The 14,273-nt window shown below is 43.7% G+C and overlaps 1 protein-coding gene across 3 annotated transcripts in view; it reads right to left on the bottom strand.

The window, feature by feature from the left end:
- The window catches only part of ATP6V1C1 (ATPase H+ transporting V1 subunit C1), a 41,779-nt gene that overhangs the window by 11,861 nt on the left and 15,645 nt on the right, over positions 1-14,273 (bottom strand). For all 3 annotated transcript variants that reach the window (XM_024208945.1, XM_024208946.1, XM_024208947.2), the window contains 2 exons: positions 10,557-10,642; positions 8,800-8,894 (listed from right to left, as the gene is read on the bottom strand). In XM_024208945.1, the coding sequence (XP_024064713.1) occupies positions 8,800-8,894; positions 10,557-10,642 (181 nt within the window). The remainder of the gene's footprint in view (positions 1-8,799; positions 8,895-10,556; positions 10,643-14,273) is intronic.

Genomic DNA, 14,273 nt, shown 5'->3' with positions numbered 1-14,273 from the left:
TATTATTCCTTCTATCAAGCCATTTCTTGGCCAAAGGATGTCACTGAGGCCAAGAATTTAGTATGATTCAAAAAGGGAATGGACATTTACATGGATATCCAGACTTACACTAGTTAACAACAGTATTTTAGGAAGCAATATAGAACTTCATGCTTCAGGGTTTAAGCTACTGTGTGTCAAGAAGAGACATGAATGTGGGCAGATTACACGACTTCTGCCTACTGCATGGTTTCTTATACCTTCCTCTGAAGTATATGGCACTGGACACTGTCTGACAAGATACTAGACTAGATGCACTGGGTCTAAATCCAGTATGAAAATTCCTATGTTCCAATTCTAAATATTGTCGTGTTTATACTACACCAGTGTTTTAAACCAAGCAATTCCCTAATTGTACACTTTGAAGGGAAGATGTAGCAAAGTTTGCATCAGAAAGTCACTTGCCAATTTCATTTAGGAAGTTTCAGTCCTGTTTTATATCTTGGCATAACACCAAGCTATCTCTGCTGCAGGTCTGTAGCAGTTTGTTATAACTAAAAAGGGGAGGGGGGGGAGGAAGGCCTGTTTCAGCATGTTTTATGAGAGTTTTCTTCATTTAGTAAAGAGTGCCATGGGATATTTTGGCTTGTGCTGAAATTGCACTGGGCCACGTCCAATGTAATTATTGCTGGTTAAAAATCAAAGCATTTCAAAACTAAAAATCATACAGCTTGACTTATTTCATTAGCTACAGATAATTGGGTAAGTCTTAACTCCTCTTTCTTTCCTCCAAAGACTATTTTGCCCCCTTATTCGTTCACTGTTTTGGGTCTGATTATTCCCAATTACATTAGCCTTGGTGCTAGTTTCAAATATAAGGCATCTTTGGCATTACAGACAGATTCTCTGCCCAACTCAGGGCCATCTTGTTATAAGGTTCTATTAAGGATTTATGTCTGTAACTAGTAGTCTCTCAGAATTGCCAACTTCCTCCATGGCTACTCAAGCCAAGTATACCTTGTACTTCACCTTTAAGATTTAGAAAGTCATTGTGGACCTTTAATGATCTTTTGAGCTTTTTGTCAAAGAGATGGTAAAATAGATATTCCTTTATCACATGGAATTTAGGAAGGCTCTACATGTTGGCTGCCTGTTAAGCATATGGATTTAAAAATGTTTAGTTCTACAAGTGCCTAAAAAGACTTAGTACAGTGTACCTCTCTAGTCTTATAATTAAACCCAAAACCTTCCTATACTGCTTCTATCTCAAGTATCTAGGTACATATACATTACACAATAATATATGAATGCCTCATTAATAGGTAGTGCCTTCATTTGGGCCTATGTTGTTGCCGGAGGGTTTTTCCTGTTCTGATCCAAAGCACTGGAACATCCTACCAGCAGCCAAGAGAACAAATAAAAAAATCACCGATTCTATAGACATTTTAAAAACACAATGGAATAGCTCTTAAGTGCTATGTCTTTATTTGCATGGTGGCTGAAACAGTAGATAGCATTAAAAAAAAATCTGCTTGTGGTCTTAATCCAACAACTTTCTCTTAAGGTCTGAGACTGAAAACTGAAACCCCAGAAGCCTTTCATTTAATATGGTATGGTTACCAACTTGACTTTAAGAGGACAGCATTACATCAGCCATAAAAATCTGAAAAATTAGAGGTGAGAAGTCGGTTTGCTTTTTAACAGTTCATGAGAAGTGGTATCTGCAGTTACTAGTGACCTTTGAGCAACATGGCCTTTAAACATAGACCTGCTAAAAAAATATTCCAAAAACACTTCACTTGGCAGAGCTAATACATTTACATTACCAGAGAGAAAAATATTTTACATTTAATGCCCTTCTTGTAGAATCATTTTTAACAGCTAGAAACGGATGTGACCTTTGGTTAGGAAGACAGCCATTAACTATGATCAGCCAAGGATGTTAGCGTATTTGGCATTTTTCCTGGATCTGCTGGGTTTTCTAGACATAAACCTTCTCTCCTCCACTCCACCAATCCTTTCCTGTGATTTCATGAGGGAACAATACTATACAGCTAATTGTGCATCATTTAAGAAAAACTGATAGAAGAAAGAAGAAAAAACTCAAATGGATGGTGAGATTGACTTTGGCTCAAGACAGCTTAAATTCATTTAAGAGCTCTTCCCAACCTCTCTCAAAATCTGAAATAGTTTTGACACAACCAGTTGTCTGTTTAGACAAGGCCTAACACAAAAATATCACAGATGTGCAGCTGTTCAGTAACAAGGAACATCAACAGTTGCATGGCAAAGCATTCATACTATCACCAGCTATTTTATATGATGCTTTTCATAGCCATAGATTTTACAAGCAATAACTAATCTGATACTTGACTACAGCCCAACTAGAATTTACAAAAATGACTGTCTATTTTGCTTCCAGTTAAATTTAAAATATTACTGTATTACCAAAGTGGCAGAAATACCCAATGACTACAAACATCATTGTCCTTTTAAGCTACAATCCTTAAATTAGATAAAAATGCATTTTTAAGTTTCTCAGAAAGCAAGTCCCAAGACCCACTGCATTGTAACTGGTGGATAATTAACACATAATGCCAATGAAACAATGTCACAGAATAATGGTCTTCCACTGCCGCAAAAAGGCAGAGGTTAACTCAAGATACTGTCAAAAGAAAACACTGATTTTATAATAGTTCTATTAAAGGGGTTCTTTCTATAAAAAAAGTAGAAAATGTAGACTTAACCATTTTAAATTATAGCTGTGGGCACAGTAGAGTGGTATCCTGTCACTGACATTCATGTGCTGTATTCTGAATGGATCACAGAACAGAACTTTTGAATGCCAAAGCTAGTTAGTTTGATAAGCACACTAATAGTGGCAATCTTCTGGCATGTGTGCTTATAGTTGGATTTCACTGGCATTCAATAAAGAGTGAATAGTGGAAATGGCTGTTGCCACAAGGCAACAATCATTTTAGCTAAACTAAGGAGGGAAGGGGAGCTTGTAACCATGTGACAACTGAAACTACATGCTCAAGTCTCTTCAGTATTTCCAGCAACCCCCTTACACCATGCTTTTCACTTCCTGAAACACTCCACCTCAGCTGGCCGCAGCCCTTCCAAGTTATTTAGACTCAGATTTGCTCAATATCAGAATCAAATTCAGGCGTGCAGGAACTAAGGATGCTCAGGGTGCGCAGCAACCCCTGGCTTGACATGATTTCCATCATATGCAGGATTTACAGTTTTGTTCAATGGCTTTCAGCGCCCCCACTATAAAAACTGTTCCAACGCCACTGCTGCTAACATATCTATACCACTGTCATCACCATGGTATGAGAGCGATTGTTATTTAGCAACTACATTAACCGCAAATGGATTTGTATATAAATAGTTAGGGACTACAATAAGCTATGAATACCATTCCATTCTTGAATATCAAGTCAGTGATGTCTCAGCAATGGGACCTCATGTTAATATAAAGATTATAGAATATCAGGGTTGGAAGGGACCTCAGGAGGTCATCTAGTCCAACCCCCTGCTCAAAGCAGGACCAATTCCCAACTAAATCATCCCAGCCAGGGCTTTCTCAAGCCGGGCCTTAAAAACCTCCAAGGAAGGAGATTCCACCACCTCCTTAGGTAACGCATTCCAGTGCTTCACCACCCTCCTACTGAAATAGTGTTTCCTAATATCCAACCTAGACCTCCCCCACTGCAACTTGAGACTATTGCTCCTTGTTCTGTCATCTGCCACTGAGAACAGCCGAGCTCCATCCTCTTTGGAACCCCCCTTCAGGTAGTTGAAAGCAGCTATCAAATCCCCCCTCATTCTTCTCTTCTGGAGACTAAACAATCCCAGTTCCCTCAGCCTCTCCTCATAAGTCATGTGCTCCAGACCCCTAATCATTTTTGTTGCCCTCCGCTGGACTCTTTCCAATATTTCCACATCCTTCTTGTAGTGTGGGGCCCAAAACTGGACACAGTACTCCAGATGAGGCCTCACCAATGTCGAATAAAGGGGAACGATCACGTCCCTCGATCTGCTGGCAATGCCCCTACTTATACAGCCCAAAATGCCGTTAGCCTTCTTGGCAACAAGAGCACACTGTTGACTCATATCCAGCTTCTCGTCCACTGTGACCCCTAGGTCCTTTTCTGCAGAACTGCTACCTAGCCATTCGGTCCCTAGTCTGTAGCAGTGCATAGGATTCTTCCGCCCTAAGTGCAGGACTCTGCACTTGTCCTTGTTGAACCTCATCAGGTTTTTTTTTTGGCCCAATCCTCTAATTTGTCTAGGTCCCGCTGTATCCGATCCCTACCCTCCAGTGTATCTACCACGCCTCCCAGTTTAGTGTCATCTGCAAACTTGCTGAGAGTGCAGTCCACACCATCCTCCAGATCATTAATAAAGATATTAAACAAAACCGGCCCCGGGACCGACCCTTGGGGCACTCCGCTTGAAACCGGCTGCTGTTGAAACTAGACATGGAGCCATTGATCACTACCCGTTGAGCCCAACGATCTAGCCAGCTTTCTATCCACCTTACAGTCCATTCATCCAGCCCATACTTCTTTAACTTGGCGGCAAGAATACTGTGGGAGACCGTATCAAAAGCTTTGCTAAAGTCAAGGAATAACACATCCACTGCTTTCCTCTCATCCACAGAGCCAGTTATCTCATCATAGAAGGCAATTAGGTTAGTCAGGCACGACTTCCCTTGGTGAATCCATGCTGACTATTCCTGATCACTTTCCTCTCCTCTAAGTGTTTCATAATTGATTCCTTGAGGACCTGCTCCATGATTTTTCCAGGGACTGAGGTGAGGCTGACTGGCCTGTAGTTCCCCAGATCCTCCTTCTTCCCTTTTTTAAAGATGGGCACTACATTAGCCTTTTTCCAGTCATCCGGGACCTCCCCCGATCGCCATGAGTTTTCAAAGGTGATGGCCAATGGCTCCGCAATCGCATCCGCCAACTCCTTTAGCACCCTTGGATGCAGCGCATCCGGCCCCATGGATTTGTCCTCATCAAGTTTTTCTAAATAGTCCCGAACCACTTCTTTCCCCACGGAGGGCTGGTCACCTCCTCCCCATACTGTGCTGCCCAGTCCAGCAGTCTGGGAGCTGACCTTGTTTGTGAAGACAGAGGCAAAAAAAGCATTGAGTACATTAGCTTTTTCCACATCCTCTGTCACTAGGTTGCCTCCCTCATTCAGTAAGGGGCCCACACTTTCCTTGACTTTCTTCTTGTTACTAACATACCTGAAGAAACCCTTCTTGTTACTCTTAACATCTCTTGCTAGCTGCAACTCCAAGTGCGATTTGGCCTTCCTGATTTCACTCTTGCATGCCTGAGTAATATTTTTATACTCCTTCCTGGTCATCTGTCCAATCTTCCACTTCTTGTAAGCTTCTTTTTTGCGTTTAAGGTCAGCAAGGATTTCACTGTTAAGCCAAGCTGGTCGCCTGCCATATTTACTATTCTTTCTACACATCGGGATGGTTTGTTCCTGCAACCGTAATAAGGATTCTTTACAATACAGCCAGCTCTCCTGGACCCCTTTGCCCTTCATGTTATTCTCCCAGGGGATCCTGCCCATCTGCTCCCTGAGGGAGTCAAAGTCTGCTTTTCTGAAGTCCAGGGTCCGTATTATATCGAGGCCCCTCCCCTGACTCCTAACCTACCCTGAGATAACAGAACTGAATCCCACAGCAAAATTAATGATTCTACTGCCATAAAATATCCTTCATTCCCATTCCTCTCTCCCCATTAAAAAAAAATAGAGGTATGCCTCAGAGTCGTACTCACTGATATAAACTTTGTTGATTATTTTTTTACCATGACGGCTTCCAAGGTTAGGTTTTTTAGTTACTGGCAACAGGTGCGCCGGACCCAGTCCCAGCTCCCAGGATTATGTCTGGGGGACTCAGCTCAGGCCCTTTTTCTCCCTATGTGCCAGAGAACATGAGAGCTTGTAGCCAGCTTCAGTTGCTTATCTCACTGGCTCCCCAGGCCTCAGCTGCTGAGCTGGTCTTCAGGGTGCCTAGTTTACCAGCCTACACTTCTGTTTCCTTTGCTCCCGGGCTGTGGGCTGGACTTGGACTCTTTCTCAAGTCCCTGCTCCATGACTCCATGGGACAGTGAAGGAAACATGCACTGTGATCAAATTAATTCCCTCTTGGGGAAAGCTTCAGAGTTTTTTAGGACATTAAATATGATAAACGAGAACAACCAGAGTTATATTTAATGCAAAAGGTATTTTGGAAGTGATATAAAAGCCTCATGCCTCAGGGTTTCAGCTAATCTTTAACTATTAGGAATCAGCAAGAGACTTTCATGTGGTGCAGATGACACCACAACTGCCTACAGTGAGGTTTCATGCATCTGGCGCTGGCCATTCTCAGACAGGAGACTGGCTAGATCAGGGCTGGGCAAACTTTTTGGCCCAAAGGCCACATCGGGGTTGCAAAATTGTATGGAGGGCCGGGAAGTCTGTGCCTCCCCAAACAGCCTGGCCCCTGCCCCGATTGCCCCCCTCAGAACCCCCGTCCCATCCAACCCCCCCCACTCCTTGTTCCCTGACCACACCCTTCCAGGACCCCCTGCCCCACCCCCTACTCCCAGTCCCCTGATTCCCACACCTCCTATCCACACCCCTGCTCCCTGTCCCCTAACTGCCCCCTGGAACCCCCCGCTCCCCGCCCCCTTACCATGCTGGACCCAGCCACGCCGCCGCACTGCCCGGTAGAAGCGGTGGGCCAGAGCGCTGGCAGCGTGGCATGCTGAGGCTGCAGGGGTGGGGGGGACAGCAGGGGAGGGGCCAGGGGTTAGCCTCCCCAGCTGGGAGCTCAGGGACCAGGGAGGAGACGGTCCAGCGAGCCGTAGTTTGCCCACCTCTGGGCTAGATGAACCATGATGTGATCTAGTATGGTAATTCATGTGCAGCAAGAGGCAGCTGTAGGCAGGTCCTGGAAGGGTAAGGCAACAGACAGAAAAAAGATGTCTGGCCCTAGGTGCAGCAAAATGGCAAGATTTCATGCCATCTTGACAATTCCCAGGTATGCAGTTGCAGAATTGCAAAGTGGATGGAGCCTGGATTGAGATCAATGTGGCTGGTCACCCCTCAGGGCTATTGTTTCAGGTTCTCTACAGACTCAAACAGATGCCGCTATCAGTTTACACTGTTCATTTCAGGTTCTCCACAACTCTCAACGGCTAGAAACAGGTGGCTTTAAAAAATAAAAATAATCAAAAGTAAGGTTCTGGTACAGAGTTTTTTGGCAAGTAGGCAAGAGCTTTAGCAACTTCCAAGGCTGGGAGGGTGGGGGAGAGAAATCACGGAGTACACTACCTTGCTTAGGTCTGCGCTATCCAAAATGCAATTAAATTACACTTACGTTTGTGTAGTTCTCTAAGTGATTTCCATCCTCCCCCTCGGGACAGATAAATTACTATAACTATGATTGTTTCTATAGCTAATTTCCATTGCAGGACCAATGATGAGAGAAGGTATAGTAGCAAAATCTTGTTACTTGTCCAAGTACTCCATACTCTCTTACTTATTAAACAAAACTAGATTTCAGAGAGCGTTCATTTCCTCAAGTATCAGGTCAATAAGACACTCACAAATCTATCAGTGAAGTTACTGTAAAGCTTTTTCCAGAGTTTAAATTCTAGGAGTGGATGAACATTTTACAACTACAATTGCCAAAAACAAATCTCTTCATTTCTTCTGCTTTCTTCAAGCTGACAAAGAACTCATGACCTTACATAGTTTCACATTTTAACACAAACACACTGCACATATGAAATATTAAGGTCATGTATTTTTTTATCAAAGCCAGAAGGCAGCCTTCATACCTCCAGTAGGACTAAAGTACTGCAGACACAAAATACATGAAAGTTTAATTACCACACCTAGGAACTTACATGATTATTGATAAAGAAGTGTTCTTAAGCTATTTATCTAATTTAAGAAATGACAGTTACTACATCTTGAACTTAGTCTTCCATAATAATGCATCAAACTAAGCGTCAGTTACAATCTGGATCAGCTACATGGTGTATACTGGTATAACAAACTTAGCAAGAAGTTCAAATCAGAGGTTCTTAGAATGCAATCTGTAAATAGCTGGGGCATACACCATAATTGCAGAGCACGTCAGCCTTCTGGCACTGATCCTTCCTTTTACCTGCAACCTACTTCATGATTATTTTATGGGTTCCCAGAGAGTTTTGATCAACTGAACTAAAGAAGGTACTTCTATGTGCCCTGTGCAGCTGCTTCATGGTTTTCTGGATTTTCTTGTGTGCAAATTCCACCATTAGCCAGTTCAGACACCACACAGAATAGAAACAAACTGTAAAGTACCCTGCAGCTATTATGCAGTGGAAGAAGATACTGAAATCTCTTGTTGCTTTAACACAAGAAGCAACAACTAGAGGGGTCATATCTGCCCTGACCTGTGTAATACCACTGAAATCCATGAGATTATACACGGTGAGAGAACAGATTTTGGTTTAGGAAGAAAAAGAGCACAGATACCAAATGAGACATAACCAACCTGCCAAACCCATAGCATAGAAGCACATTTTGTTTACATATGGTATTAATATTGTATGTTTTGCTACACCCAAATACTACAGTTGTCACAGAACTGGTGATAGGTGGAGGTGAGGTGACCCTTGAGAAAAATCTCTCGTTTCATAGGTAGTCCAGAGCGGAATCAATTGAGAATCATTGTCAAACGAAGTTCTTGTATCAAGGATGAAAGCAACACAGTATATATGTAGTTTGAATTACATGTCATCTTACCTTTGCAATTATTTCTGAAATATTCTTCAGGGACTGTTTGATTGGATACTTGGCCATATCCCACTGGAACCTTGTTATATAGGTAACCAAGTCAACTAAAAATGTGAAGGAATGAATGTGTTAAGTTTGGTAATAAAGATAATAGGCTTTAATACTTTACTGTTTGCTACAGTATTATTTATGATGCCATGGAAGGTACTGAGAAAGACTGTAGACTTTCAAATATATTGGCCCTGTTACTAAGGCTGTGTCTACACTGCCACTTTCAGCGCTAAAACTTTAGTTGTTCAGGGGTGTGAAAAAACACCTCTGAGCGACAAAAAAATTTAGTGCTGAAAAGTGCCAGCATGCTCCTGGCAATAAAGCTCATTTGGGGTGAGGTTTTGTTTTTGTTTTTTTTAAATCGCCAGGAGAGCTCTCCCCCGGCGATAAAGCGTGACTACATTGCCCACATCACAGCGCTGCCGTGGCCACGCTGTAACGTGGGCAGTGTAGACATTAACCCTTAGACTTATGATATTAGAATTTCTGAAGCTAAAAAGTTATAGGTGCATTAGTTGGGATTCTTGCCTTCAGATACTGACTTCTGTAGACCCTTAAAATTGAAGAAATGTTAACCTGGAGAACATGCTAGTCATGTCTCTTGAGAAGCAGCAAAGTGATGAAGACAAAAATACTATGTCTGCCTACCACCTATAGCAGGGGTGGCCCAACTGCAGCTCACGAGCCGCATGCAGCTCTTTTACAGTTAAAGTGTGGCTCACTGAGCCCCTCACACCCCTTCCGCCCAGTGGCGGGGTGGTGGGACTAGGGGCTTCTGCCCTGCTGGGGAGGTACCTGCTGGGGCTCCAAAAGGAGCAGGGCTGAAGCCCTGAGCCCCGGCAGGCACGCCCAGCTCTCAAACCTCTGAAGATTATTGTATGCGGCTCAGAAGGTCAGTACGTTTGGCCACCCCGACCTATGGCATTCAAGTCTTGATTTGCACAAAGCTGTTTTTGAATTTCAGAGTTAATTTGGCTCTCAGACAGAATAGCAGCTTCATGCATAGGTGCTGGGAGCAGTTTATATATAGATATCTACGTATCAGATTTCTTTTTTTGTTGAACACTACTTCAACAGTTATTTTAACTGAATTTTTGTCTCTCTCTTTTATATCAATACCAGGCAATAGTAAACTGAGTTTGAATTTGCCAGATTACTTGGCGACAGAATGCTGACATGAGGGATCAGTGCTGCGTTCCACCATAGCCAGTCTTCTGTTTCTAAGAGATAACTAGCTTGATAAAATGTCACTTGACAACTTGGGGGTAGGCAGAGATTCTCAGCTAGCTTATTTGAAGAACGTAGTAGGTAAAATTTGGACACCCTTTTATATAAACATAATTTATTGATGGAGTATTGGATCCCAAACAAAATCTTTAAAAAAATGTATAGAAGTAAAGAAAAAAATTGGACTTTAAACTGATGGAGGTATAAAACCACAGTACCCAAAAGGAACCCAAGGCTTTTCTTGGACGTGGACATTTACCATACAGATCTGTACCTATATTTTCTACCCACAATTGGAGGTATCATCCCCTCCAATATAAGTGACTTATGCAAGATCAATATAAGTGACTTAAGCAAGAGACAGATGAAAGCATTTTCATGTTTAAACTAAGTTCTCAGTCTGATTCTTTATATGATCTGTTAAGTCGGTAGGGAAAAAAAAAGCAAAAAATCCTCAAACACTGGAGAAAATAAAGTTAACACTTTACCTCCATTAGCCAATAGATTTTCCTGAACTTTATCTTTACTGTCTTCCAGAACATCAGCCATATATTGGGCCACCTTCTTGACCACTCTGGAGAACCAAGATAGAGCAACAAAACATGAACTGCTTTGAGGATGAAGAAACCACTGTCATCTTATAAGAGAATCTGTTACATTAGTTCCACTGAGTCAAAGACAACTTGGCCCAATCTTTTTTAATACTGTTTTCCAAACAGTTTCAGATCAGTTACATCAAACTTAATTTTTAAGTTGCGTTCCTGGAAGCCTTACAGAATTTTTGCATTTGCGGGAAGCCATCTCCCCAACAGCTGCAGACACATCAGTTTTGTTTTTTAGGCTTTCCTAGGTGCTTGTCATTGTGGTGTGACTATCTTCCAGAGTTCCAGGGTATTAGATGCCCAAACCCTATTTATATTCAGTGGGATTTGGGTGCCTGTCTCCCTTAGGCTCTTCTGAAAAATCCCAGCCCAGTTCTCAAAACACCCTGTGAGGTCGGGAGCATGATTATCCCTATTTAACACAAAGGAAACTGAGACACAGACTGATTAAAGCCATGTCTACTATGCTGCTGTAACTCCGTAGCATAGACGCAGGTTACAGTGAGAGAAGGGGTTTTTCTATTGATATCAGAACTCCACCTCCCTGAGCATATCTATGGCGCTAAGGGGTGTGGCTTTTTATACACCTAAGCACTGTAGATATACCGACCTAAGTATTAAGTGTAGACCAAAGTATTATGTGAGTTACCAAAGACCACAAAGACAGACTGTGGATGAGCCAGCAAGAGAACCCAAATCTCCTGAGTAATAGTCCAGTGCCTTAAACACAAGGCCATCCTTCCTGTCTAGGAAAGTAGAATGCTATTTTAACAGTATTTCAATCATTTACATGTACAAACCTAAAACATTACTTGCTTTCTGTTTGAAAGCTTTATAGCAAAGTTATCCCACTGTTCATCACTTCGCCTTCCCTCCCTCTAATACTCAGACAGTTAAGAATATGTCCAACTTTTAACTGACAATTTTAGACTTGGATAAGACAACAGTCATCTCTACTGAATGCCTTACTATGTCTGTATTAGTAAGACACACACTGGTTTAGCAAGGACACTGAACATAATGCTCTGAAAGGAAAAGGAGTTGTGCTTATTTAGCTCTTCATTTTAAAAAGCAGTTATGTTACCCAGGCTACACTTTCCCCACACAAACCTCCTCAGACTTCAATGAACAAACTCATGTAAGGCTATACCTAGCAGTTTGTCAAATAAACTACCACAAGCAACTGACTGCAGATTTGCTAAGGAAAATGTCAGCACCACTACTAGTCGGTCATTTGATTGGCTGAGCTTGAAGGCCTTACTCAAGAACATCTGTTTTTCATGCAGAAACTTTTGAACGGCACATCCAATCAATTCCAAAATTTCAGTGAATGTTTTAGGCATCAATGGCCAGAATCCTATTGATTTGGGAGACAATTAAAAAACCAAAAGGGGAAAAGTGGGGGGACATAAGAACGGCCATACAGGGTCAGACCAAAGGTCCATCTAGCCCTGTATCCTGTCTTCTGACAGTGGCCAATGCCAGATGCCCAAGAGGGAATGAACAGAACAGGTAATCAATCATCATCATCAACTGATTCATCCCGTCGCCCATTCCCAGCTTCTGGCACATGGAGCTCCTGCCACCCGATTAACATAGTCACAGCTTTAAGCACATCTACAACTGTCCACAGATCAAGCAGGTTGATGGCATTCATTAATGCCTTCCATCATAACTATAGCTCATCTCATCTCTGCTTATTCTCCCAACAGTTTAACATGTTGGCACTCTGAATAACCCATCTTCCAGACAAAGAATAATGCTGAATAATGTCGATGCCAGGGGTGGAGGCATGGTGCTTGAGGAGACGCTTGGTGTCGAGTTCCATGCCAGTGAACTTGGTGCCATGGAGGAGGCATGTCTTTGTCTGTGCCTTGACTCAGTCTCCTTCGCTCGGACCTCAGTGGTGCCGGAGGTGCCCGGAGCGACATAGATGCTCACCCAAGCATATGTCGGCATCCGGGGCAGAGACCGCTTTTGTTTTCGAGGTGCTCTCTATGGAGAGTCTGAGCCCTCTTTTTTGGTCTTTCAGAGGGTATGTCTCCTTTCCCATTTGGAGGAGTCCCCAGAGAGGCAATCTGCTTGTCCAACTCTGGTTGGAGGGATTTCTCCATTAAAATCATTTTAGCTGGAGATCCCTGTCACATTGGGCTCTGGCTTTCAAATTGCTGCAGTGGGGGCATTTTGGGGGGATATGCCCCTCACCCAGGCAGCATACACACAACAAGTGCCCGACTGAAACAGGCATACCTTCACATAGGGCCGCAGCCTTTGAAGCCTGGAGAACCAGGCATCTTAACAGGTAACCGTCCCCTGAGGGGAGGTGGCTAACGAAATAAAACATTTCCCCCCCCCAATAAACTAACACTAACTAACTTTCTATCTGACTATCTAATTAAACTATTTTTCTAACGATTTTAGGGAATAATAGAATCATATGATTCTAAGAGTGCTAACACTGCCCCAGAGCTCTGTCTTCAGCCAAGGGCACTGAGAAGGAACTGGAGAGCTCAGGTCATGCACGTGCTACATGCGGCACCAACGGCACGTGCAAGACGCCTACTGTGCACATGCAACCCATGTGGACACTGCTACTGTAAATCCCTGATCAACGGTGCCGGGACGCACCAACACCTGAAGTGGAGCACCCACAGTGACAGCACTCAAAGAAGAATTATAGCATTTAATGGAAAGAGATCCTCTAATCTCTTTCTTTTCTCACCCACCTAAAGAAAGACCAAACCCTTGCCCTTGAAGATAATGAGTCTTTTTTGGAATCAGTAAACTCCATACCAGACAACCCTGTAGAAAGTGAAGATGCATTCCTGTTGAAACAATGGCCATACAGCAAGGCCATACAATTTCTTTGTAATCCTATATACTTTACCTCAGAGTTAACTAAGAAGGTATTAGCTACTCCTGGGGGAATTCTGCACCACTGTGTGCATGCAGAAACATTCCCCCCCTCCCCCCTGCAGATTCCCTATGCCTCCCCCCCATTAGTGCTCACTCACCCCTCCCCAGCAGTGTAGAACCATCTGTTAGGGCACCCAGAGCAGCCGTGGGAGAGAAGTCACCGCACTGGGGGGGGAGGGGAGGGAGAGGAGGAGGAATCTGGGGATGCCCCGGCCACCCAGGGATGTTAGTTTGGGGGGGGTGGGGCAGGGGAGAAACAAGGACAACGAGACAGAATTCCCCCTCCCCTGCACGGAGCAGCCAGGGATGGGTCAGATCAACCCCCAGAAACCTCCCACACACACACACACACTGCAGGAAGCTCTGCACTGCAGGAGGGGCTTGGTGGAGGGGTCTGGGTGCAGGGGTAAGACTCAGTGTAGGGAAGCGGGGGTCCAGAGGCACTGGTGTCAGGTGGATGGGAGAGCAGCTCCCCATACAGTGACTCTTTCCCCCACTTCCTGGCCCCATCGCGCCTCAGCCATTGGGGAGGGGTCACTGTATGGGGAGCTGTTCCTCCTGTCCACCCAACCCATGTACATCTGGACCCCCACCCACACCAAACCCCCTGTCTCCCCAATAAGAAGTTATGAAGTTTTGCTGTGTGTGTGTGTGTGTGTGTGTGTGTGTGTGTGTGTGTGTGTGTGT

The sequence above is a fragment of the Terrapene carolina genome, unplaced genomic scaffold, assembly GCF_002925995.2.
Source record: "Terrapene carolina triunguis isolate 2854851 unplaced genomic scaffold, T_m_triunguis-2.0 Scaffold58, whole genome shotgun sequence".
Classification (NCBI taxonomy): domain Eukaryota; kingdom Metazoa; phylum Chordata; order Testudines; family Emydidae; genus Terrapene; species Terrapene triunguis.
The sequence above is the reverse complement of the archived record's forward strand: the minus strand, read 5'-3'. Positions and strand labels throughout refer to the sequence as shown.